At 31.8% G+C, this 23,892-nt stretch overlaps 3 protein-coding genes across 5 annotated transcripts in view; 1 reads left to right on the top strand and 2 right to left on the bottom strand.

Moving 5' to 3' along the window:
• Positions 1–1,563: 1,563 nt before the first annotated feature.
• Ppa (F-box and leucine rich repeat protein partner of paired) lies at positions 1,564–4,084 on the bottom strand. Its single transcript, XM_085191232.1, has one exon. It carries the CDS (start codon positions 3,894–3,896, stop codon positions 2,565–2,567), a length of 1,332 nt encoding a protein of 443 aa, XP_085047358.1. The 5' UTR covers positions 3,897–4,084; the 3' UTR covers positions 1,564–2,564.
• A 7,398-nt stretch (positions 4,085–11,482) lies between these two features.
• LOC146535129 (protein Wnt-5b-like) overlaps positions 11,483–23,892 on the top strand; it is a 48,359-nt gene continuing 35,949 nt past the window's right edge. Inside the window, exons 1-2 of one of the 2 annotated variants that reach the window (XM_085191871.1) lie at positions 11,483–11,672; positions 19,183–19,354. In XM_085191871.1, coding sequence (XP_085047997.1) covers positions 19,239–19,354 — 116 coding nt within the window. In that variant the 5' untranslated portion in view covers positions 11,483–11,672; positions 19,183–19,238. Of the gene's footprint in view, positions 11,673–19,086; positions 19,355–23,892 lie in introns of those variants that run through there. The other variant, XM_085191870.1, reaches the window with a different exon arrangement.
• LOC146535133 (uncharacterized) lies at positions 20,500–22,162 on the bottom strand. 2 transcript variants are annotated; one of them, XM_085191549.1, is made up of 5 exons: positions 21,862–22,162; positions 21,634–21,716; positions 21,266–21,376; positions 20,947–21,101; positions 20,500–20,725 (listed from the first exon to the last, which is right to left on the bottom strand). In XM_085191549.1, the coding sequence occupies exons 1-4, from the start codon at positions 22,046–22,048 to the stop codon at positions 20,973–20,975; spliced, it is 510 nt and encodes a 169-aa protein (XP_085047675.1). In that variant the 5' UTR covers positions 22,049–22,162; the 3' UTR covers positions 20,500–20,725; positions 20,947–20,972. The 2 variants fall into 2 exon arrangements, with proteins under 2 accessions (XP_085047675.1, XP_085047674.1); XM_085191548.1 differs by having other exon boundaries at positions 20,500–21,101.

Below are 23,892 nucleotides of genomic sequence, written 5' to 3'. Positions count from 1 at the left end.
ATTTCTAACTGTACAGGAGTGAGCAAGACAGTACAAGACTGCTATAAAGTTTTGTCACAAAAGAAGTATAATAAGTGAAATTTGAACATAAAGATTTTCAATACAAATCAATATATTTAATACCTCATTGTCCGAGAGGAAGGTTTAAGAAATAGCGGTTGTAAAAGGTTCTTTTGAAATAGAAAGTTATAGATACATTGAACATGTTTATGACAAAACTTTTTAAATAAGTAGGTAGGTAGGTTTTTTATACTGCGACGGTTATAAAGCACATTATATCTATTTAATTCAGAGGAAATTGTTTAAATCATAGTTATAATAATTTTTAGCTCGTTTCTCATATTGTATTTGTATAAATTTGTAAAATATATAATTTTTATATTAAATTACTGAACTTACAAACAGATATTAAAATGTCCACAAAAATATTTTAAGATTTTAAAGTAATATAAATGTCTAACTACCAAGGGTAAAGGATATATGTAATTGTATGTTGTTAATTAAAAATTTAATTAAAAAAATGAAAAAATGTGTTTGCTTCCCTATATTTTATCAAAGGGGGTGAGATCTAAAGCATGAAGGGGTGACGCATGAAATAGCTTTCGTGTCTGAGTTTCTACCCTATATTTAGCTATTCACCTGATGCTTCATTTAAGAATAGGTATATTATATCGGGACATCTATAAAACTATAAGTAATTTTAATAATCCAAATTTGTCCAAAATACGTTTGATCTATAACTTTTTACAATAATATTCTTTATTAGTCAATAAATCTAAATAAAAAATAATCCAAAGGTAGTTTTGACAGATTCCAAAAAAGGTTTGTTTAATTAGACTTCACTTATGGTTTAAGTAGTTTTTAAATTTAATCGTAAAATTTATGCGTGTGACATGATTTTCAAACAAAATGACTTGGCAATCAATTTTCCGCTGAAAATCAGTATCACCGATTATTTTTTGTTATAAGTATTAGTTGATTTAGAAATTTAGTTAAGAAACTGTGACATACATAATTATTTGGCTATACCAGTAATCTAGAGGTTAGTCGTTTTTTTAAGCTAGAAGTAGTTAGTTCAACCTTACATCCAAGATGCATGCTTGTCAATCGTAAATTCCATGTTTCCATATTTAACACTTTCTCTCTCTCTATTTTTTTATTTATTTAATCTCTCATTTATTTATTTACTTATCTCATCAAATAGCAAAATTGAAAGATCTTTTAATACGTTTTTTTTTGGCATCCAACTTGCGGTAATTATTAATTTCATTATTGAAACAGATAAGTGTCATTTAGAAATTAATTTTAAAATAAGTATGCATATTAAAAACAAAAATGTCAACCAATAAAACTTTAAACTTTTCTTTAGTTAAATTAAGTTACTTAGTAGACTTAAAATTTACCTTAAAAAGTATATTTAATTTTTCTTTAATAAGTAAAATAGAAAGTTGCGACTCTGAACATTAATTTGTCTATTTGTTGTATTTGACAATATTATCCATTATTTTGCAAATCAATTTAAGTATTGTTAGGAAGGAAAGAGGTGAAATAAAATGTCTAGAGTAATTTGCAACTTAAACGATGACTTTTAATACATTTTACCTATATTACATTCGTTTGTACAGAAAACAACATATCATCAATTAAAAAAAAATCTTATTCCTAGTTCGACCTCATGCTAACATCACAATTGTAAACTTAATATAAAAATAACAAAATTTCATATTAAAAAATACGTATATAAACGAGATCGTAGCTAAAATGGGGACAGAAAAACTAACACTATTTCTAACTATATGACCAGAATCGTGAAATTTGTTCAGAACAATTATATTGTACTAAATACAAAAAAAAAGCATTTGGTAAAACGTTCGAAAATTAAAAGATTTCTTCTGTTTGAATTTAATTTTTTTATTGTAATGAAATGTCGGGTCGTATGACATGTTGCCTTTTATGTATTTTACTTGTAAGTAATTGTTAATATTACAGGTTATAAAAACGACAAAACACGAAATAAGCAATCTATAACAAGTAGACATTCTCCAAGTTAGCGACACAAAACAAGTCTGGGAAGCATTAACAAATTATAGTTTCCCAACTCACATGAAGTCGAACCAAAAACAATAATTAATTAGAAGAATGGCTAAGTATCTAACTAATGGAGCAATTACATTGAAAAACCAGACCTTTTCGTAATAGCCGATAAGATTATAATTACGTTTTATATCTATATAAATCAGGCAACTAGCATATACATAATATAACAAAAAGATCTAGTTTTTCACAGACTAGGCGTCGGGGTGACTTTCTTTCACAAATATAACTAAATTAAACGGACAATTTAAAATCACAGTATGCCAACAAAGTTCCAACGATAACGAAACTGTCATAAACAGAAACAAGAAAGCAACCCCGTTTCCTAAATATAATTCGTTAATAATATCTTATAATTGGTTAATTCCTTATTCGCTGTCCAGTATACAACCTTGGCGGTTCCTTCACTTCAACATGGCCGTCGCACTCACACTCGCACACGTGACACACACAGTCTAGTGTGTGTGTGGTCACCGCACATGCCACAGACCGAGGTTAAGAACACTTAGCCGCGGCAACTTCATGATATGGTCCAAGCCTTGCGGAGTGATACACGTACAACCGTACAAGTCTATTGCCTTCAAGTTCCGCAAGCCCTCGCCTAGGGCTAGCAGCCCCCTATCAGTGACCCTCGTGCACTGACCTATATTGAGTGTTTCGAGCTGCGATAGCCTCGCCACCCTCTCTAAGCCCTCGTCGGTGAGTCGGCAGGCGCTCAGAGATAACGAGCGTAGCCCAGATAGCCCTAATGTGGCGTGCGATAATGCCTCATCGCCTACTTTATCACAAAATGAAACATCTAAAGCTCTCAATCGCCCGCTCTCTGCTAAATGAGCAACGCCGGCGTCAGAGACACCGTCGCAGGCTCTCAGATTAACATCTTCTAAATGTGGAAGCCTAGCGAGATGCCTCAGCCCGGCATCGGTTACCGCAACACAGAAGGATAAATTAATCGACTTTAGCTTAGGAAGACCAGTGGCAGCATGTTTTAAAGCCTCGTCTGTCAATCTTTGGCAGTCTTGTAAACCCAAATGTTCTAGTTCGGGGGTCCCTCTTGCCTCACCTCCGCCGCACAAGTGTGCTATTCCATCATCATTGACGTGCCAGCACGACCGTAAATTTAAACGACGCAACTTTCTCAATCCCCAAGCAATTAATAAAAGTCCGGTATCTGTTACATTACAACATCCACCTAATTCTAATTCTTCTAAATTTTTAAGCGACTGAGCTATTCTACCGAGGGAAGAGTCTGTCACCTGTTTACAAAGTGAAAGATCCAATCGTCGAAGCGCCGGTAATTCTGTTGCAAACGCGCTGGCGAGAGCGGCGTCTGTCACACTGTAGCATCCACTCAAGGAAAGAGATTCTAATCCAGGTAAAGCGGCGACTGCGTCTCTCAAGCCCCGTCTCAGCGACAAAACCTGTAGCTTCCTGACTCCGCGCCTGGCCAACGAAGCAAATAGCACGGGCGCCGGCCTCCTGAGATGCAAGGCGGCTTCCACTCCGCGCCAAACCGATCTCCGATCAGCTGCATCTCGCCAAGCGCGGCAAACTTGCGCCGCTCTGCCTCTATCCCGAACCGGTAGTCTTTCAAATATCAGAGCCAGCAACTCTGGATACAATCTCGATATATGGGTCCCCTGAGGCTCCGGCACCGGCTCGGGCACGTGAGCCGTGGCCAGGTGCGGCCTGTGCAGCCTGTAGGGCGCGGTGCGGTTCTTGCGCCTCGTCGTGCTTGGCAGCTCGGTGATGCCGAGCCGCTCGTCGCGCCAGGACAACACTTCCTCTGTCCACGCACTCATGGCACTGCACTATAACATCACGGGTTCGTATCGGAGCTGTCGACGGTGTGGCGGTAGGAGCGTCCGTACCGCTCGGCGTGTGGCCGTGCACTGAGAGCGGCCCCCGCCCGCCGCTCTCTCGCTATTGGTCGCGCTCGACGGCACGTGACGCGCGGCGTATCGATTCGGAGGCTCTGCGGCGGCATTTTTAAGTTGGCGGCCCGAGAGCCCGCCTCCGTCCCGCGGCCCGCTACGCCCGCCGCAAAGAACACGAGCCGAACAGACTACTAAATTTCATTTCTTGTATAAATAGTTATTTTTGTAATAAACATTTAAAATTATTTTTAAGACACATTTATAGAAGACAAAAAGACAAAATTTATTTCTTAATTTAACAATATAGTCGTTCTTCCAATTTAATGTACATTTTTATGTAATATCATAACCATTTTCTAAGTACGACGCTAACATATCACCATAAACGTTTACTGCATCATACTAAAAACAGATAAAACATCAAACAGAACAATGACATCTACAACAATATATAATCTGTGCCCACAGTGATAAGGCGGCAAAACAACTCCGCGCGCCGTATATTTTCGTTCGCGTTGCACTTGCCGACGATTTACTACCAGTTTACATAGACCTCTATCTTTTATCCGACAGGCTTTACTCCCTCTGATTAGAGGAACATCATTGCTTTGACAGGGTTCCCTCTAACTGGTCGCTTGATAACATCAAGCAACTATTACAAGGGCAACCGGTTGCTGGCTGAATATGATATTCGAATTCAATCGCCCCAGAAAGGAACCGGCGTGGACCGCTTAAAAATTAACATTGCGATATTTTTAGAGCTTCTTCATCATTCACGTATGTTAAGTGTATTGGTTGGCTATTTTTTTATTATTAATTTGGTATTTATTACGCTTGCCATATTTGTAATAGTATTTATGAAACGATTTTTATGTTTTTCATATATTTTTTTTATAATTGTAGAGTTGTACATTGCAGAGTGAATTCCCTAAAAACTAATAGTTACATGATGACTGTTTGTACCTACCTAATTATATAGTAATTAACACTTAATTAGCTTCCAACAAATTAATGTTCTAGTTACATAAAGATTAATATTTAAAATATATTAGTATAATAAGAAATGTAAGTTCAATAAAAAGTATAATTCATTCATTCACATTCATTCTTTATAAATCAAAAGGAAAAGGTAAAAAAGACCTGTTTCACATAAAAACTTGTTCAAATTAATTTCGAATTTTGTATACAATATTGTAATCAATGTAACGAATGAAATAAGTATATCGATAATATGATAATGCTTTGTAAAGTATGGGCTTTGATTAAAATAAAATAAAAATGTGGCAGCCATGTTTAAATTATAATACAGGTAAACGCACACACGTATACTATTACCGTATAAAATGAATAGAAAATATTATTATTGTTTTAGAAATTCCAACTTTATTGCTAGGTGATAAAGTATACTATTAAATTATTAGCTTAAGGTAGCATGGTCTTAAGTTTTAATACATTGCAATTTAGACTATACAATATAAAAGATAGGGTTGGTAATTAAACAAATTACATAACTTTTTCGGAAAATGCTCAAACATTTAAAATTGAACTATATAACTCACAAGACTATTGGGAAAACTATATAGAAAATCAATATTTAATATAACTAAGTTAACAGACATAAAACTTTTATAGTACGAATGGATAAATTATTTTTATTATGTATTATATAATACGTTACATACATTAAAATCATTCCAGATCAGAAAATGTTATTTTAATTTAATACATAATAAGGTTGAAATTTATATGAATAAAAATATTATTGTTAGTTATTAAGCATTATGATTTTAAGTTTTGTGCTGAACAAAAAAGGTTCAAATTTGTATGTGTGCGTTTAAAATAAACATAATGTAAATCAGGTGGTGCGTGTGTGCGCGGTGCGTGCACTCGGCCGTTCCACTTGACTCGTTCTGTTTTTGAAATTACAATTTTTTAACCGTTCACGCTGTATTGCGACACGATTTATTTTATTGATTTCTTATTTAAATGTAAATTTCAATAACTATTTTATTATTTCCTATAAAACCTATAGGCTTTGGTCGAAATTGTATATTAAATATTCATTAAGTTGTATAAAGATTTATATGAGTATGCCTTTGCTTGTTATTCGAATTAAAAATAATTTTGTTGTGTGACATATTTATTGTTTTGACATTATAAACTTGAGTTTGTTTCTCATTTATACGTATTTTGTTACAAATTTAATTTGATAGAATTATAAGTGTTTAGTATTTGTGATTTTATTAGTGGTTTTGTAGATTCAATTCCCACACTACTTTTAGTCAAGAGTGAAAAGCTTGATATTTTGTTTTGTTTTTCCTAAAATTGAAAAGGAATTTTTGTAAACTAGGTCAAATATCATTGAAGTCCGCATTGACCATTATGTGGTACTTTAGCTTATTAGCTCAATGCTACTAGTATTATGACATACAAGTACCTTACTAACATGTTTTGCAGGATAAAAAGTAAGCTAAATTTCTAAACAAAAGAATCTTATACCTAAATTGTTTCAATACTTTTAATTAAATGTTTTAAGTGTGTGGGGTGCGTTTGGTTCGATTCCATTCGAGGAAATGAAATATTTAAAATTTTCATTTCTTCGCCCTGCTGTTGCTCCAGAATTCGGCAGAAAGTGGGGAACGGAGTGTCTTAACATAAGGTTCCCTCTGCCTACCCTGCTGTGTGCGGGATGCAGCGTGAAATATTATAGTAGTCTTCTAATAATATAATGTAAGTACAACGAACAAAATAAAACCTATATTGGTTTTCTATTTATGCAAAATTTTATCAAAATTGATACGATATTTTAGTTGCGTAAAACCATCTAATCGAATGACATAATCACTTAAAAAAATGAATACCAAAGATCCTAACGTAGGCCATTGATGGTAACTAATACTCAATAATCATTTACTTTATGTTAATTAACCTTTCAAATCTAATTATTTTATGTAAATTTGTTAAGTAAAAAAACTTGTTTTCATATTACCTACCAAAACACAACGTCATATATTCGTAACTACGCGCGTTACTGTCAATGTTGAAATTAATTACATTTGGTTTTCATATACTATATACTTATAGCAATGTCCGCGACTTCGTCTGCATAGGAAAGTATTAACTTTTGTATTTATGAACTGATTGATAAAAAATAAACGCCGGAACGAAAGGAAAGTTTGCCAAAATACAATAGTAGAAACTACATTAAAATCGGTTAGCTGTTTATGAGCTAGCGAGGAAACAAATAGACCAAAGGTGTTGCTGACCAAAATAATTGCTTTAGGTATTATATGAATGCCAAACATCATGATTGCCTTCCGGGGGATCCTCATGCTTTACGTGACGTTCCTCCAGTATTATCCTCATATTTTCGAAGGTCAACCGAGGTCTCCTCTGCCTCTCTTACCATTCGCTTATCGTTCATAAATAATTTTGGCATTCTTACATCACTCATTCGGTCGACGTTAACAGTATGTGACATCTTCGCTATCAGCTAAGTTGACACTAGTATCAGCTAAGTACGAAGAGATCGCTATCTTTCATTCTTTTTTTGTAATACCCACGTTTCAAAGCGTCGATACTAGTACTGCATTGTGTACGGCCAAACGTGCAGCTGTGCTGACGTTTCACTGTCTCATCAATGCAGCTAAGGCCCCGTTAACCCTGTTACCGGCAAGAATACACCTTTCCGCATCCATCTCGTATCTTCCTTCTCTACATTCTTCCCAAATATACCACTTCATTCACTTAAACCCACCAACCACCCAATTAAAATAAAAAATATATAATTATTATCCCACAACGAGCGTACGATGTCCTTTCTTCTATTAAATAACTTTTTACATCCAATATCTATTTTTATACAAACAAAGTCGCAAGTAAAAACTATATTAAAATTCAAACATAGCATTCCTTGGAGGTATCGACATGATTCACGCGGCGTACATTTTTTCTAAATCCTGAGTCTTGACGGCCGGAGGTTCTTTTTGTTTTTTTTTTACTCCTACCTGAGTTACCATATGGTACGGTATTATTTTATTGAAATGGACCTTTAATATATAAAAATAGAGCTTATATTAGCTTGATTAAATATTTCAACGCGGTGGGTAAGGAACTTTAGCGTTGTTTGTTAGCTTGTTCATATTTTCTTGTCCTTGTAATTCATTCAGAGGGCATTAGCTTATTATAAAATATTTTGTTAAATTATTTTTATTGTATTTTTTTATTATATTTAATTAAAATATTATAAACATTTGGTAAGCTAGCGGTATTTTCATAAAGCAAAATCAAAAGATATAAAACAACAGATATAAGACACTCTATGTACTCTGTACTCGTGTTATAATGTAGAATGTATATTGTAAATTTAAACGATTGTGGAAAAAAGTTTATACAGAGCCAACTAGTGTCGAGAAGCCTTAACTTTAACGCCATCTGTTGTTGAATAGCAATATAAGAATATTTTTCATTTAAGTAATTATATTTCTGTAATAGATGGCGCTAGTACATAAATGTAAAATAGGATAACAAGGAACAAAAAATAATAAAAAAAACCGTGCCCGTAACCGTAAAAAAAATATTTAATAAACTAAAAATACAATAAGATTTTTTTTGTTTTAGCTTTAGTTAGGCATAAGGAATTTTATAAGTTTGTATTGAGTGTGTACAGCAGCATACGGATATTCGAAAAATATAAATAATGACATAAAAAAATTTTGATGGAAACATTTAAATAATATACTTAAATGTATTTAAGCACTGAAAAAGACCAAGTTATGCAAATAAGGTATAACCACTACTTACACAAGGTACTTAAAAGATATTTACTTACTATTACATCAAAGGATCGAAGTTTCAATACTGTTGAACGACACAAACAAACTTATAAGACGATAATGTAAAACAAATCTTAATATAGTACGGTTCACGAGTCGTGGCCGCCTTAAAGTTAGCTGTAGGTGGCTGCGAAGACTTGGTTTTCCATTTCATTTTACATTTCTTATTTTATTCCCGAGCGAAGCATGCGCTAAAATTTCAGAACTAACTTTATGGTGGCTCAACAACAACAACTCGTCGACCGTACTGTACGTTAGTTGGTACTCTTGTAGAGTTGTAGCTAAAGTACGCTTGCTTGTAGAATGTTGACGGCGGTACACAGGGACGAATTAGTTTTAAAAATAGTTTTTTTATCTATTTATACTATAACAATGATGCCAGGGGCACAAGCGTTTGTGGTTCGACACAAGCGTTGGTTGTGGGTATGATGCCCACTAGAGGAAATTAAATATTTAATATTTTCATTTCCTGACTCTGATGTTGAATTGCATTATCCAGAGATCGCACTCTATGGGGGAGTAAGTTAACCTAACTTATCTAATTTACTAATACGTAAAAGCCACTAACTACTATTATGAAATTTTACAATAACATTTCTATTATTCTACAATTTTATATTCTTAGGCTTTTTTAATCAATCCCACTGCCCTAATTATGTAAATAGCGATAATGAAACGATCCTAACAAATTATTTGGTGATCAAAAATAGCCTTGATTCTAAATATAATATAAGCACCATTTCAAAATCATTTCAAAAAATATTTATTAAACATTTTTTAAATTAAAATAGATTTTTTTTTTCAGAAAGATAAGAAACAAGAAAATGCAGATTTTTTTTTATTAATAGTAATTACGGCATATTCTTCATATTTTTCCAGTCCAGTTCCAGCTTTGACAGTCCAAGTACATATCTGTGAACGTAAAGCTCAACAACACACAAAATAAGGAACATCGAGTATCGAGTGGGACATACGGACGGAGAATTATTTATTAAATCTCTATCTAAGCACTCATAATACCAGCTATGCAAATAATTGAATAAATTTTTTATTATTACTATGTTGCCATGTTAGCCAATAACTTATTTTGTCTTTAGAAGTTAAATAATGTATTTCGTCTTTATATTTTGTCAATCAAATTTAGGTACTGTTGAGGCCGTTTTGCTGCACAAGTATGCAACCGTTGTGGGATCCATTCCTACTCGGAGGAATGAAATATTTAATATTTTCATTTCGTCGCTCTGGTAACAAGGCAAAACGCGGCGTTCAGGTCCACCACTTAACGAGCAATGCCTCAAGTATTCGGTGGACACTACGTTCCCAGGTTCCCGGTGTCTACCTCGCTATATGCATGATGTTATATGCAAACGCACTGACTGTGAGTTCGATATCTAAGTACTTAGGAAATTAATTATTGTAACGTTTTGCGAGAAAAAAAATGCTAGAAAACAAGAAATATTATTTGTTCATATTATTTCAATATAGTATTTTATATATATTTTCTGTATATAGCATAGTAGGCAGAGTTGACCCTAGTGTTAAGACACTCCGCACGGAATTTTCCGCTCAATTTTCAAGTATTGCGAGTTGGTGGAATCCAACGTAGAGCTTAGAGCGGAGTCTATGCTAATAAAATTAAAATTATTAATTCTACCGAGTTAAAGTCGAACCCATGACCGTCGCGTTGCATTTAAACGCTGCTCCATGATAGCCTAAACTTTTCAAATATAACGTAATATTGTTTATTAACATAAGAGTATAATAAATCAACTGCATGCGAATCCGAAAAGAATGACCCCTGCACCTCCGCGTAGCGTGTCCAGTGACAGCGCAGCGTGCCGATATGTTTAATATTAATATAATAATACTAGAGAAGAGAGAAGAGGCCCGTCGTGGTGCACGAGTGCAATGTGTGACTCTAAACGCGACTGGTTATGGGTTCGAACCCCACTCGAGGAAATGCAATATTAAATTAGATTTATATGTATTTTCATTTCTTTGCTTAGGTGTTATGGTAAAATGTAAAAAACGCGAGTATCCAAGATCTTATTACAGAGACGTTGTAGATAGCTCATAATTTTTTTATATTTACCATCACATTTTATGTTACCAAAATTTAAATAAAAATAATTAATTACTCTGAGTGAGAATCGATCGCACAACCGTTGCGTTTACAATCATAGATACTTTCCTGCTGCGCCACGATATTGATATTTCTAAATAACTTGAAATTGGAGGAAGCAATACCTTATCACAATTACTGGACGTTTGACAAATTACTGGAAAGTGGTTAAATAATAAATCCCTGTAATGTAAGTGTTAAAGCTTAAGCTTACAAGATAATAACAACAGCTCTACATGCTTGTTTTTACTCTTTTTTTCTCACGCATATAGCAAGGTAGGCAAAGAGAACTTAGTGTTACGACACTTCATTCCCCACTTTCCACCAAACTTCCGAGTATTTCTCCGAATCAAAACCGAACCTACAGAGCCATTGTGCCGCGAGAGCTAATTTTGCATTAACACATATAGTTTACAACAAATGTTTTAGAAGGACAGAATTCAAGCAAAACAGTGGTCTAAAACTAGTTCTTTAAACTCTACCCTTAGTCTATATCTATATTGTGTAGGAATCAAGTTATGCCTTGATTTCAATCAGTTTCTTTCCGAGCTCCGCGTGCGCCGCACGCTCGGTCCCGTACTGGAATAACTTCAACGATTGATAAATCGTCGAATATATGAACAAACTGTGTAAAAATATTAATTAATATTAAATAATTTATAAGAATTTAGTGCTGTTTTTAGTGATTTAGTGGGTTGTGTAGTGATTTTTTGTTGTATTGTTTGAACTTTCTCTGCCAAATCGGTATTAGAAGCCTATTATTACGTTTTTTTTTTAAAACTTATTATAATAGTTTTAACGTTGAAAATGGCTGTACATGATTGATTATGCATTCAATTTTATAATTATTTTAGTAACACAAATCTGAAAATATCAGTCGTTGAAAATACTTAAACCTATAATACATTTTTTATTGTTATTTAAAATAAAATAGCATACGGTTATTTTATTTATAAAATTCGATAGAAAAAAGTTTAACATTATCATATAAATAAATGTCCACACAAAGTTCACAGAATAATAAATAACAATATAAAGTTGTAGGTCAATTCTGTTGAAAAGCTTTGCGAAAGCTTTGTTTACGAAGTTACAACTTGATCTTGAACTCGGGCTTGACATGATTCTTATCTGGAGCACATTTTTTAGTTTCACAGTGTATTCCGCACATAGCAGGGTAGGCAGAGGGAACCTGGGAACCTAGTGGAAGATACTCTGTTCCCAATATCTTATTTGGCTTTCGTTTGCCACTTTCCGCCAAAATCTGAAGGTATTGAGTGTTTAGTGGCGGAATTTAACGCCGCGCTTTACCAGAGTGTAGAAGTTAAAATATTAAATATTTCATCGAGTGGGAATCGAACTCACAACCTTTACAGTTACACGCTTGTGCCCCGTCGCCACGACTGGCCTCATCTAGAGCACATAAATTATTTAATTTGTAGACTTATTTATATGTTAAATTTGTAATAATTTATTATAAGAATTATAACAGAAATCGAGAATGAATATTTTAGTTATTAAGTGGTTCCATCAGATGTTTATTGGCGCGGACATGAAACTTTTTTTGTAAAAATAAATAAATACCTATCACATAAATTTATATAATCGTGGTGCCTTAATATAACTAATATTAATAAAAATTAAGAAAATTGTACATATTACATAGTTTTACACATATAAAAAATATTAAATACAGAAAGAACTATTAACGAAATAACTAACTAAACTAACTGGTAACCATTTATTAAATATAAAAAAAAATACTATGTGATTTTTACTGCGAGTCTAGCAGTTCTAGTGTGTCTGGATTGTAAACACGACGGTTGTAGGTTCGATTCTCACTCGATGAAACGAATTATATTAATTTAGTGAAACTAAAAATTGTTCGTAGATATTGCTGTGCAATACCTACACATATGTACTTAAACAAAATACAAAGAGAAATTTCGCGATTGAATATGCAATATTCAAAGGATTGAGATTTCTTTTCCTTCCTTTTACTTGACCTATCTGAATATACCTAGTACCTACCTACGTATAAGATGAGCGAAATAACTTTTAATATATTTTTCTAACTTAATTAACATATAAAAGGAAAATATTAATAATATCAAATTATTTTGCATAAGTACTTCTGTAATATAGATAATAGTAAACAATGTAAGATATAAGAATTATACTTTTATTAGATAAGTATCGAGTACGTTTATAAATCCAACAAATGTCGTGACTGGTTTTCATATAAAGTGAAACTTTTGTTCCTCTTTTGATTGTAAAAATGTTATTCAATAGGTCAATACGTACCATGACAAAGCCCGTCTAATATCTATTAAAGTAATATATTTATTTTTATTTATTATTATTTTATTTACAAAAACCAATAGAAAGTTACATTAAGACAGACATTTTATTTAAGTATTAGAAAATAGGTGCTAATATTGAAAAATTGTAAAATTAGTGAGTCCACTCAGTTAAATATATAAATCATAGTTGGTTAAACGTGATAATCTTAGAAACTGGTTTGAATTGAAAAAATCTTTTTTATTACATTTATTATTCTATTTATTGAGGTAGCGTATAGGCTGAATATAATCACTCGTGGTCAAAGATACTTCGCACACCTACAAAACTAAAACTCTTACTTATTAGCTATTAATCGCTGATACCAGTTTTTTTTTATATTCATTCCTCTGGTAAGGTAAAACCCAGCGTTTAGTTACGCCACTTATAATTTTGAATATTTAATACATAGATATATCTTTCTTTTAGAGTTTATCATTTACTTTTCTTTGCTTACTCATACAGACACTGCTAAACAGAATGTAACTAAAAGTGAAAAAAATAATAATTAACTCTTTGCTTAACAATAAAAAAACGATAAGTGATCAATAATGAATTTAAGTCGACACAAGTATGACGTAACGCAAAGCTCCAAAGTTATTATAATAATAAAAGGAAATAAAACCTCTATTATTCCGAGAGAATTCATTTTTATACGTTACGACTTTGCTTTGCCTAACGATACGATTGTCATACAAAAAAATATGTTTTTTTTATTGATAATATAATTTTAATTGATACCTTCCCAGTAAGTAAAACATTTTAGTGCACTAAAAAACATGTAATATATTTTAGTACTGTATTTCTAGATTTCACTATTTTTTTCCAATAGCTTGAATGTAATATAATTTTATAATGAGTGAAACCAGCAAAACTACACTTAAGCTTAAATATATTATCAGGAAATTATGTAAGATAACCAAATAATGAATGAACAATATAAAATTTAAAAAAAATGGGGTTCAACGTTGATTTCCTTCGCTGAATGCCTCCAGAATTCAGCAGAAAGCGATTTAATGGGAACGAAATGTCTTAACACTAGGTTGCCAGGTTCCCTCTGTCGACCCTGCTGTGTGCGGGATACAGCGTAAAGCTATTAAAAATATCAACTTTGCATTTATTTTTATAATCTATTTCTTCAAAATCGTATCGCATGAACTTAACGCCATTTTCCACATCCATAGACAAATTAGTAACGCTTTTGACGGCACCATTGTGATGGAGTTGAAATTATAGGGGATGACGACTAGAAAGATCTGGGCTTTTTGTTGAAACTCCACCCGTTAAATATCCGTGAATATATTTATTAGTACCGTATATTATAGAGCGGTGAGGAATGTGGTATGTATGTATTGTATGAGAACAAGTTGTCAGTCCCGATTTTTTTAAAAATAAAAATAAATCAGCTTCACGCTGTATCCCACACAGCAGGGTAGGCAGAGAGAACTCTCGAGCTAAGATACTCTGTTCTGCACTTTCTGCTGAATTCTGGAGGCACTGCGTGTTGAGTGGCAGAACTCAACGCCGCGCTTTGCCTCGATACCAGAGCGAAGAAAAGGAAGTATAAACGCAAATAAATATTTCACTTCCTCGAGTGGGGATCGAACCCACAACCGCCGCGTAACAGTCACACCCTTGTGCTGCTGCGCCGCGACGGCCTCTTTTTTAAGTGCGAATCTAATTTTTCAGTACAAAATTACTTAGGTAGCTAAACTGTGGGTTTTAAAGCATTTAATCTAATTAAAAACAGTTAAATTCTCACGCTAAACTTAATTATATTTACCATAAATTATAAATATAGAGGCCAGTGCTCAAACGTGTGACTGTAAGCACGACAGGTTGTGAGTTCGATTCCCACTCGAGGAAATGAAATATTTAATATTTTCATACCTTAGCTCTCGTACATATATTGTGTCAGTAATTATTGGTTTCTTTTAAAGAAATTACTTTACTTGTTGCGTACTTTATTTTATTATTTAAAATGAGGGAGAAAAATTTTAGATGAAAATATTTATTATATACCAGTTACCTGATAAGACATTCAAATTATATATTATGATGATAAGATAGCAGCGCTCTCAGTATATTAGATTATCAGCACAATCTTATATCTTTTTTATTAGATTTACAAAAAAGTAGGTTTTTTTTTATTTTTTTTATACCATATACCAGGATAGACAGAGGGAACTAAAAGGTAAGGTAAGGAAAAGAAAGGAAATAAAAATAATTATATCCCTCGAATGGGAATCGACCATACAACCGACACATTGACAATCAAACACTGTGTAGCTGCACCATAACAACTTCTTTTAAATAATTGTGAAATCAATTTAAATATTATATTTTTTTACTAAATTAAGCAAAAAGAGAGTCAATACTTCTACAGCAGTGGGTTTGAGAGACAATTTCTCTCGTGTATTTCCATAGACTTGATGTCTAGAGGACTCAACTTGCTTAAAGAAGCTTTATTTAGCGTTACCGCTACCATCTCGGTTTTCCCGCAACCGCGAAGCCGGCACATGCAACGCGGACAAATTGCGGATAGCGGAGATTAGGACAGCCTATACCGCCATTACTGTTTTACTGTGTAGAAACGGACTCCCCGCTTAAATCGGCCGGTTAGCTCCTTATATATAGTGATGTTGGTTAGAAATTTCAATAGCGCGATTCAGGATTTTGACGGCCTTGTTGTTTGTGAGTGATGGATGACAGTTATGTTTTTTTGTTGGGTTTTTTATAGGTTTTATATCATATTTGTATTATTGTGTATAGATTTTTTTATTATTTATAAAAAAAATATTATTATTTTATTTTTATATATATATTTTTTATTATAAGTTTTAAATTATAATGTAGAATTTAATTCCAGAAAAGTAAAAATATTTATATAAATATTTATAAGAAACTTATTATAATGGCTAATAACTCTTTTACAAAGTAGCAATATTGCCGAACGACATAGTTTAAATTAACATACTTAACTTTTTTATTTATTAACTGATTGTAATAAAATAATGAATTCAATAGTGAAAACCGCATCTAAATCGATAAAGCCTATTGAGGTACATAACCCAAAAAATTATGAATGTATTTTATAAAATATATAATTAGTAAATTAAATAGATTAACCATACTTTTATCCATACAACTTCAATAGAATTCTTTATTTACTATAAAATCTAATTATTTTCATTAAATCTACGTCCAGGTAAAAATTAAAGTAATAAAAGTAAAAAAGCCCTGTAAATGAAGCCCGAGTATAATAATTAAGTAATATAAGAGCCGGCACTAATTACAGACCGCCTCTATAATTTGTACTTTAAATAATTACCTACTACAAAATTGAGTTTTGTTTAAAAAAAGGTAAACTTTGTGAGATTTAACATTTTTTCTTTGCCTAAACTTTTATTCTTGGTGATATATAAAAAAACTAAATAATAATAATCTTATTATTAATTTCGTGATAATATTGTAGGTACATCATTAATTTTATAAAATTGTTGACCATGTCGTTAAATTGTTAACTATTTCGTCATACCGTGATATGATGTGCCGCTTATAGCAGGGTAGGCAGAGAGAATCTAGTGTTAAGACACTCCGTTTCTAAATTTCCGCCGAATTTTAGAGGCATTGGGTGTTAGGTGGCGGAATTCAACGTTTTACTGTTGTAGGAACGTTTTTTACAATCTTACAAGAGTTTTACAATAAATTCAAATTCAAAATTCAAATTCAAAATATTCTTTATTCAAATAAACTTTATAAGCACTTTTGAATCGTTTGAATATAAACAAGAATTCACAGCCCCAGTATACCTGGACCTGGTACATGCTTGCGGTGCGAGTAAAACGTCAAATGAAGATTTTAGCATATTGTTAATTATTATTTTCTCACATGTATATGTTAATCCTTTCATAAGTACTTGCTTTCATTTTATAACATTTTGTACATTTGATTTTGTCGATATTGTAAATATTATGGCTTATTTTATTATGTTTTTAGTATGCACCTAAATATTTATTATAAGGAACAAATATATTCTTACAAAAAATGTAGTTTTGAGAAAACTATTTAAAATATATTTTTTTGAAATTTTTATTCAAGCAATAAACTTGAGTCTATTTTTAAGATTTTTATTTTAATGAGAAATAAAAATATATCTTTCAGTGTTTCTTAAAAACCAACACTCGACAACCTCTTTACTCTAAAATAGGGCATAAAAGAGATGGCAGGTGAGAGACGTCTGTTATATTTTTGACTTTTTTAGAATATATGAAGCCTGGAAAAGATTCTAAATGCTGTGTCGATGACACTGCATGATGGCTTTCATTAACATAACCTTTGTTCTAATAGTTTTTCACGTAACCATCATCTACCACTGCGTAGCTTTGTCGTTTAATAAAATGGGCAACGAATTAACCAAATTTGTTTTGTCCGAACCTAGCTTTGGTATAATCATGGCCGTAGGTGTGGGGAGACGGAAGGCATGTGATGCCACTGAATAGTCTAAAGCCACCTTCGAAATTTTACTAAACAACAAAAAAATACATTCTCACGAAAACATCCGTTCAAAGTTAAAATCACAAAATATAGGCAATTTTGTATTACATTTTATATTCTGATTATAATATATTAAATAAGCAATTAACACTCAACTGCATTTACCTACTTACATAATATTTAAACTGCAGTACCTACTGCTCGTACATAATATTTAAATTTTGCATCCTATTGTCATTAACATTGCGCCATGTAGACTACTGGAGGTGAAGAGCAGACCCCCTGGAAATACCTCTAAATACGTACCTTGGAACTGTTGCAAGTTTTAGATAAAAATAGCTAAAAGTTACTTGATTTCTTTTGTATGAATGAGATATAATTAAAATATAATTTGTTCAACAAATGATGTATACAAAAATAAGCCAACATTCACAGGTCAATGAATGCTTAAGCCTTAGAGTGATTAGGGTCACTATACTGTTACTTGTAATATAATATGACTTACTTTATTATTATACAAATTATCATTTACTGACCTAATAAAAAAATAATATTTTGATTTACAGAAAATATTTAACTTTTTAAATTAAGGCTGGGTCGTATATTTATTAAAAAATAAGTGTAAGTTTTAATTATATTGAATTCCACAAGTAATATTTTTGTTGTTTTTTTTTTGTATTGGTGTGTATTTTTTAACGTTTACGCCTAATCCGGCACTAGAAACAAGGCAGAGAGACCTAGGAACTTAGTGTTGAGACACATCATTGCCCATCAAGATACAACCGTTCCCCAATTTCTCCTGAATTTTTGAGGGATTGTGTGTTAAGTGGCGGAACCCAACGCCGCGCTTTGCTTTGTTACGAGAGCAATAAAAATAAGCATTAAATATTTAGTTCCTCCGAGTAGGAATCGAAAGATCGAACGATAGATGTATAAATTTTACAAAATATTTACGAAAATAAGTATAAGTTTTTATACACTGGGTTCCCTCTGCCTACCCTGTTGTGTGCGTGAAGCTGATTTTAATTTTATTTTTTTTAAAGTTTTTATTCATTTACGGAAAATATTAATGAAATATCTATCGCATTTTTCTATGTGGAACGTACCAACCGGCTATATTGACCGACTATATGTTTAATTTATAGTGTGTTTACTCACGGAGCCGGAGGTTTCACTAAAAAATTGACTGCCAGTTCAAAGTAAAGTGGGTCAATTTACATAATTGATGAAACGATCAATTACTCAGTTAACACTTACTTTACTTAATTGATTTCGTATATACTATAGCTACCTAATTAATATATAAAGAATAGGAATGAATATTATAATATATTGTAGATAGAAATTATGTACAGCCATTTGTGATACTAATAAATAAAATCAGAATTCAAATAAAAATCCAATGATTTAAATCATTTAGAAATTAAAAAAACAAAGTTGACAATGTGAGGCCATCTTGTATTCAGTGATAGCAAAATGGCGGCAAACACCGTTTTTCGTTTTCTGATACTGCTGGCTGCGCTGATGTGGATTCTTTCTGCTGATCATCCTAAGCGTAGGAGAAGGGAACCTTGGACGAATGGCAGTTGGTTGTAAGTATTTTTTTCTATTTACTAGTATTTTCAATTAACATAAATTGTAGTTTAGGAAAGATGTTTAATTAAATTAATTTCATCATGTATTTTCTACGCCTTATTATTTGTTTTAGTGATGTTGCTATGCTATAAAATGTAGGCGTTCGAATTATTTGCATTATCTTAGTGCATAACAACATTTTTATTTTTTGATATTTTTTTAGTTTACTGATTTTAAGACTAAATTAAGCTTACTACTATTAATAAGAATAAAAGATAATTAGATTAGGTAGTTCCATCTGAACAAAGAATTTTCTTTCAGGGTATTGAAAAAAACGTGATGAAGTAAAAAACATAAAATATGAAGTTGCTTCTATGTGATATTTAAAGCTAAATCCGATTTACAATGGGCATAATTATATACATTTATTAAAAAGTCTAATATTATAAGGAATTTGCTTCTATGACGAAATAAATTGTGTCACGTCCCGTTAAAATATACCTAATATTTATAAGTAATTTAAATACATAATCAGAGTTGTAATAAATAAATATTGATTAGCAAATTAAAGATCTCATTACTATATCGATCTGAGGTAATTAGGTTACAGGTGTAAATAGCGGTCCACATATTTTACATATTTGAAGATTTCCCACAATTATCGATACTTCGACGTACAGAAAAAAAATATACATATTTTTAGTAAAAATATTTGTTTATTTGGCATTAAAGGAAACGACATAGTGAGACGATACTTCCAACATATAACCTTTTAATATTATACATACGAATATAAGTATGTTTGTATATTTATATAGATATAACTATTAAACCAACCATCATGAACATTTTCATGGTTATTTTTAAAAGTATGTCTGTCAAAAAAACAAAACATATGATAGGGAAGACTTAAAATATATTTTTTAAATGAAAGTTATTCATTAATTAGACAGCAGGTGTAACGGTTTCCCAGTAATATCCAAGGTATCGAACTAATGCTTAAATTTTACAACATGTCTAGACTAGCCCCAGGTGCCTTGTAAAATAATAAACACGAATGAAATGGGTTTTAGGAGATTACGTTTTTAATATTTAGTAGCGACGCGACTAATACTTTTTGTTTGTAATTATTTTTTGTATATTTTGGTTACAAATTAAATTTTACAAATAAATTTACAACAAAGTCCATGATTTTAAAGATCTTTTTATTTTTTTAACCGACTTCTTTATGCAAAGAGGAGAATAGATAAGAGGAAGAAAGAGGAGTAAAAAGTATAGAACCTCATATTTGTTAACTATATTTTTTTTATTATGTTTGTCCATCGATTTTTTCGTAATTTGTGGACCGATTTTGTACTTCCCCATTGATCCCATCACTAAGGCAGGATCTGATGATGGAATTCCATGAAAATTGAGGAAAATTCTTGAATTGGAGAGAGATTGTGACAAAAAAACAATTTTTCATATATCATTTCTATATTTAAGGAAAATCTTAAATATTTGTTGCTTGTTTGTTTTTTGTCTAAAAAAAACCATCAATACGAGTTCGAGTCCGAAATCACTTTTCACTCATACATATAAATTATATAAATTACATAATTACACTAACATAATGTTTGTATGTATATATGTGTATTAACATAAATTAATTATAGAGTTCGAGTCCTCCTTATATGTTAGTAAGTTTTTTGGAACACCATACAAATAAAACTGATACGATAGACTTGACAGGTTTCTGAACACGAAATTTAAGTCTATGTGATCCTGAAAATAAATAAAAATTACTTAGTTTCATATCAATAAAATCTTCTTTTAAACTAATATGTAAAATGAGTAGATAACTCTTTTAAAATAACGTAACAGTTATTGACGATGGTGTATATAAATAACAGTTATTAAATAAATATTAAATGGTTACGTTCTTTTACCTTTAAAATTCCTCCTTTCCTTATATATCCTTTGCTATTCGATCCTTCAAGGTACAGAATCACTTTGAACTCCGTCAAAACGTAATTTTCTTTATTTGGTCTTTTTTTACCCTAAAAACAAAATGTTTTAATTTTTAAATGAATTGAAATTGTTAAGAACATATTTAAAATTAAGTTGGGGATATAATTTTTAATATATTCAGGTAAAATATAGTTGTAAGGTTTCGCCATCCAATAAGCAATATGTTTATACAAGTGAAAAGGAGATCACAGTGATCTAACACTAAAATCTCGTTATCTGCGCCGAATGAGACTGTAGATACGTAAAGATGAATGATCAATAATAAATAATTAAATTAAAAACTAACAGTTTTTGGATATGAGAGGGTTAGGCTCACGTCTTGCGTTGGGAACGTCCATGCTTTTGTGCCGTACAATAAAAATTCTGGTTCTGAAACAAAAAAAATATCAGAAGGGTAGGCAGAGGGAACAAATGAAAATATACATTTAAATAATTTAAAAATAAAGCCTTATATCAATATACTATTAATAAGTCTAGTCTATCTAACATACTAATTGTTATAATAAAAACTCACCCTCAAACGTATCCACGTGACAGTAGTATTTTTTAATCGTCCTAAAATGGGTGCCATTTAAAAAATTGCCCGCTTCGTCACTAAGTTCGTTTATTTCGTTTATTTCTAATGTTTCATCATTATCGTACTCCGTCACATCGCACAGACAAACGCGAAAAATATAAAATAAAAATAAAATCTTTTTCATAATAATATTAATTATATTTAAACATTTAATATGAAGAATTCTCTAATTTCAATACAGTCACGGGCCATCGAACGTAAAAAAATAAATAAATATTTGAAGCCACGATATTCATTAAAAATATGAACATATCTATTTGATTGATAGTGTTTATATCATTATCTGATAATTAAAAAAATATAGCACATTATAATAATGACAATTGAGATATGACAATAGATAATTGTCGTTACTCGGAGGGTTCCGTAGAAAAATGGCAAAAACGGAACTGTCTGTCCATCCGTGCGCCACAGTCATTTTACTTGGAGGATATAGTTTTTTGGCGAGTTAATTGGGTACTGCTGATTTAGACATTAGGCGTGTTTTATGAACCGCCACAAAATTATGTAGTATGATTTTGAAAAGTAAAACTATTAAAGGTACTACTCCAGCTACAGCTATATACATGTAACTGAGGGGTAAAAGATGTTGCAAGAGTAGTTCTTATTGGTATTGATGTAATAAGTCGAATTGAGACCTCCTCTTTTTTTTAAGTCGGTAAAAATTACATGATATTAAAAAAGCATTTGAAGATTTTTTTATTTGCTACTGCGGAACCCCTCATTTGCGAGTCTGACATGGCTTGACCGGTTTTATCGTAATAAAATTTGATGTGACTGTGGAATGGAAGGAGGATACCGTTGAACCGTCAGGCCCGAAAATTATTAAAATATTCTTATCTTATTTATTGATAAGACAAACAAAATTGTAAAAAATATAAATGAATCAATATTCAGTACTTGCAAGATAAAGTATTTACTGTGTAATAATATAAAATAGCGTCAAAATGAAAATCAGTGACGATATATCATTTTCAGTGTAACTTACGGTACTTGTGTAACAAACATTCATAAATATTCTAGGTATATGTTGTAAAAATTTTTTAATAAACATAATAAATATCAAATTTTCGAAGTTAAAGCTTTCAATATACTATATTTTGAAATAAATCTTTTCCGTACAAATGGAGGAATTCCAAATTAACAAAAACAAACATAACCGGTCCACGGGTTCCCATGGTATACCCTCATTAGACCACTTCACTGTTGTAACGGTCTATTATATTCACGTTTCGTTTTTGGAAGCGTATAGAGCAGATAATTATATATTTTATAAGTTTTTAATTTTTAATTTAATTAATTTATTTAATATTTATATTTATATTGTACATATTTATTGCTTTCAATTACCAAGTATTAAAAAAATTATTCTCATTTATCTTTTTTTGTGTTGATATAACAGTGAACATTAAAAGTTTTATCCACTTTTATCCCAATTTTCGATACATTGCTGTTTGGTGGTGGAACTTACTACCTACCACCTTTTGTCTACTTACTACAGCACTACTTAACTCCTGAGGTAATATATCGTACAGAGAAAAAATATATCTAAAAATCAATCTGTAAATCATTCGTTACTGAATGTCTTCCTAGACAACGGACAGACGAATTTATTGGCCTTAGAAAGTTGAGGTGAGGAGTGTAGGCGGGCGCTAACTTTGTCGAAATTGCTACGGGGGTGGGAAAAACGGGATTTTCCATTCACGATCACGACTTAAAGTACCGCTCTGGTGTCGAGGCAAAGTGCAGCGTTGAGTTCCACCACTCAACACTCATTGCCTCCAGAATTCGGCGGAAAATGGGGAACTCCACTCCTCTTAACACTTGGTTCCCTCTGTCTGCTCTGTTTTATGCGGGATAGGTTAGCCAAGATGTAACTGAAGAATGAGAAAGTTACAAAATCTCTATATTCATTACATAAAGTTACAACTAAAAAAGGAACTATTCAATTCAACACTCACCTTCATT

Source organism: Heliconius melpomene, chromosome 10, assembly GCF_056956725.1.
Source record: "Heliconius melpomene rosina isolate 202511_hmr_F chromosome 10, ASM5695672v1, whole genome shotgun sequence".
Classification (NCBI taxonomy): domain Eukaryota; kingdom Metazoa; phylum Arthropoda; class Insecta; order Lepidoptera; family Nymphalidae; genus Heliconius; species Heliconius melpomene.
Note: the sequence above shows the minus strand (reverse complement) of the source record. Positions and strands in the feature narration are given on the sequence as shown.

Coding starts and splice junctions, on each gene's coding strand:
- Ppa (XM_085191232.1), bottom strand. CDS start 3,896: ATGAGTGCGTGGACAGAGGAAGTGTTGTCCTGGCGCGACGAGCGGCTC.
- LOC146535133 (XM_085191548.1), bottom strand. CDS start 22,048: ATGAAAAAGATTTTATTTTTATTTTATATTTTTCGCGTTTGTCTGTGC. Junction 21,377..21,633: donor CCCTCTCATATCCAAAAACT/GTTAGTTTTTAA, acceptor TTTTGTTTTTAG/GGTAAAAAAAGACCAAATAA. Junction 21,102..21,265: donor GGAAAGGAGGAATTTTAAAG/GTAAAAGAACGT, acceptor ATTTATTTTCAG/GATCACATAGACTTAAATTT.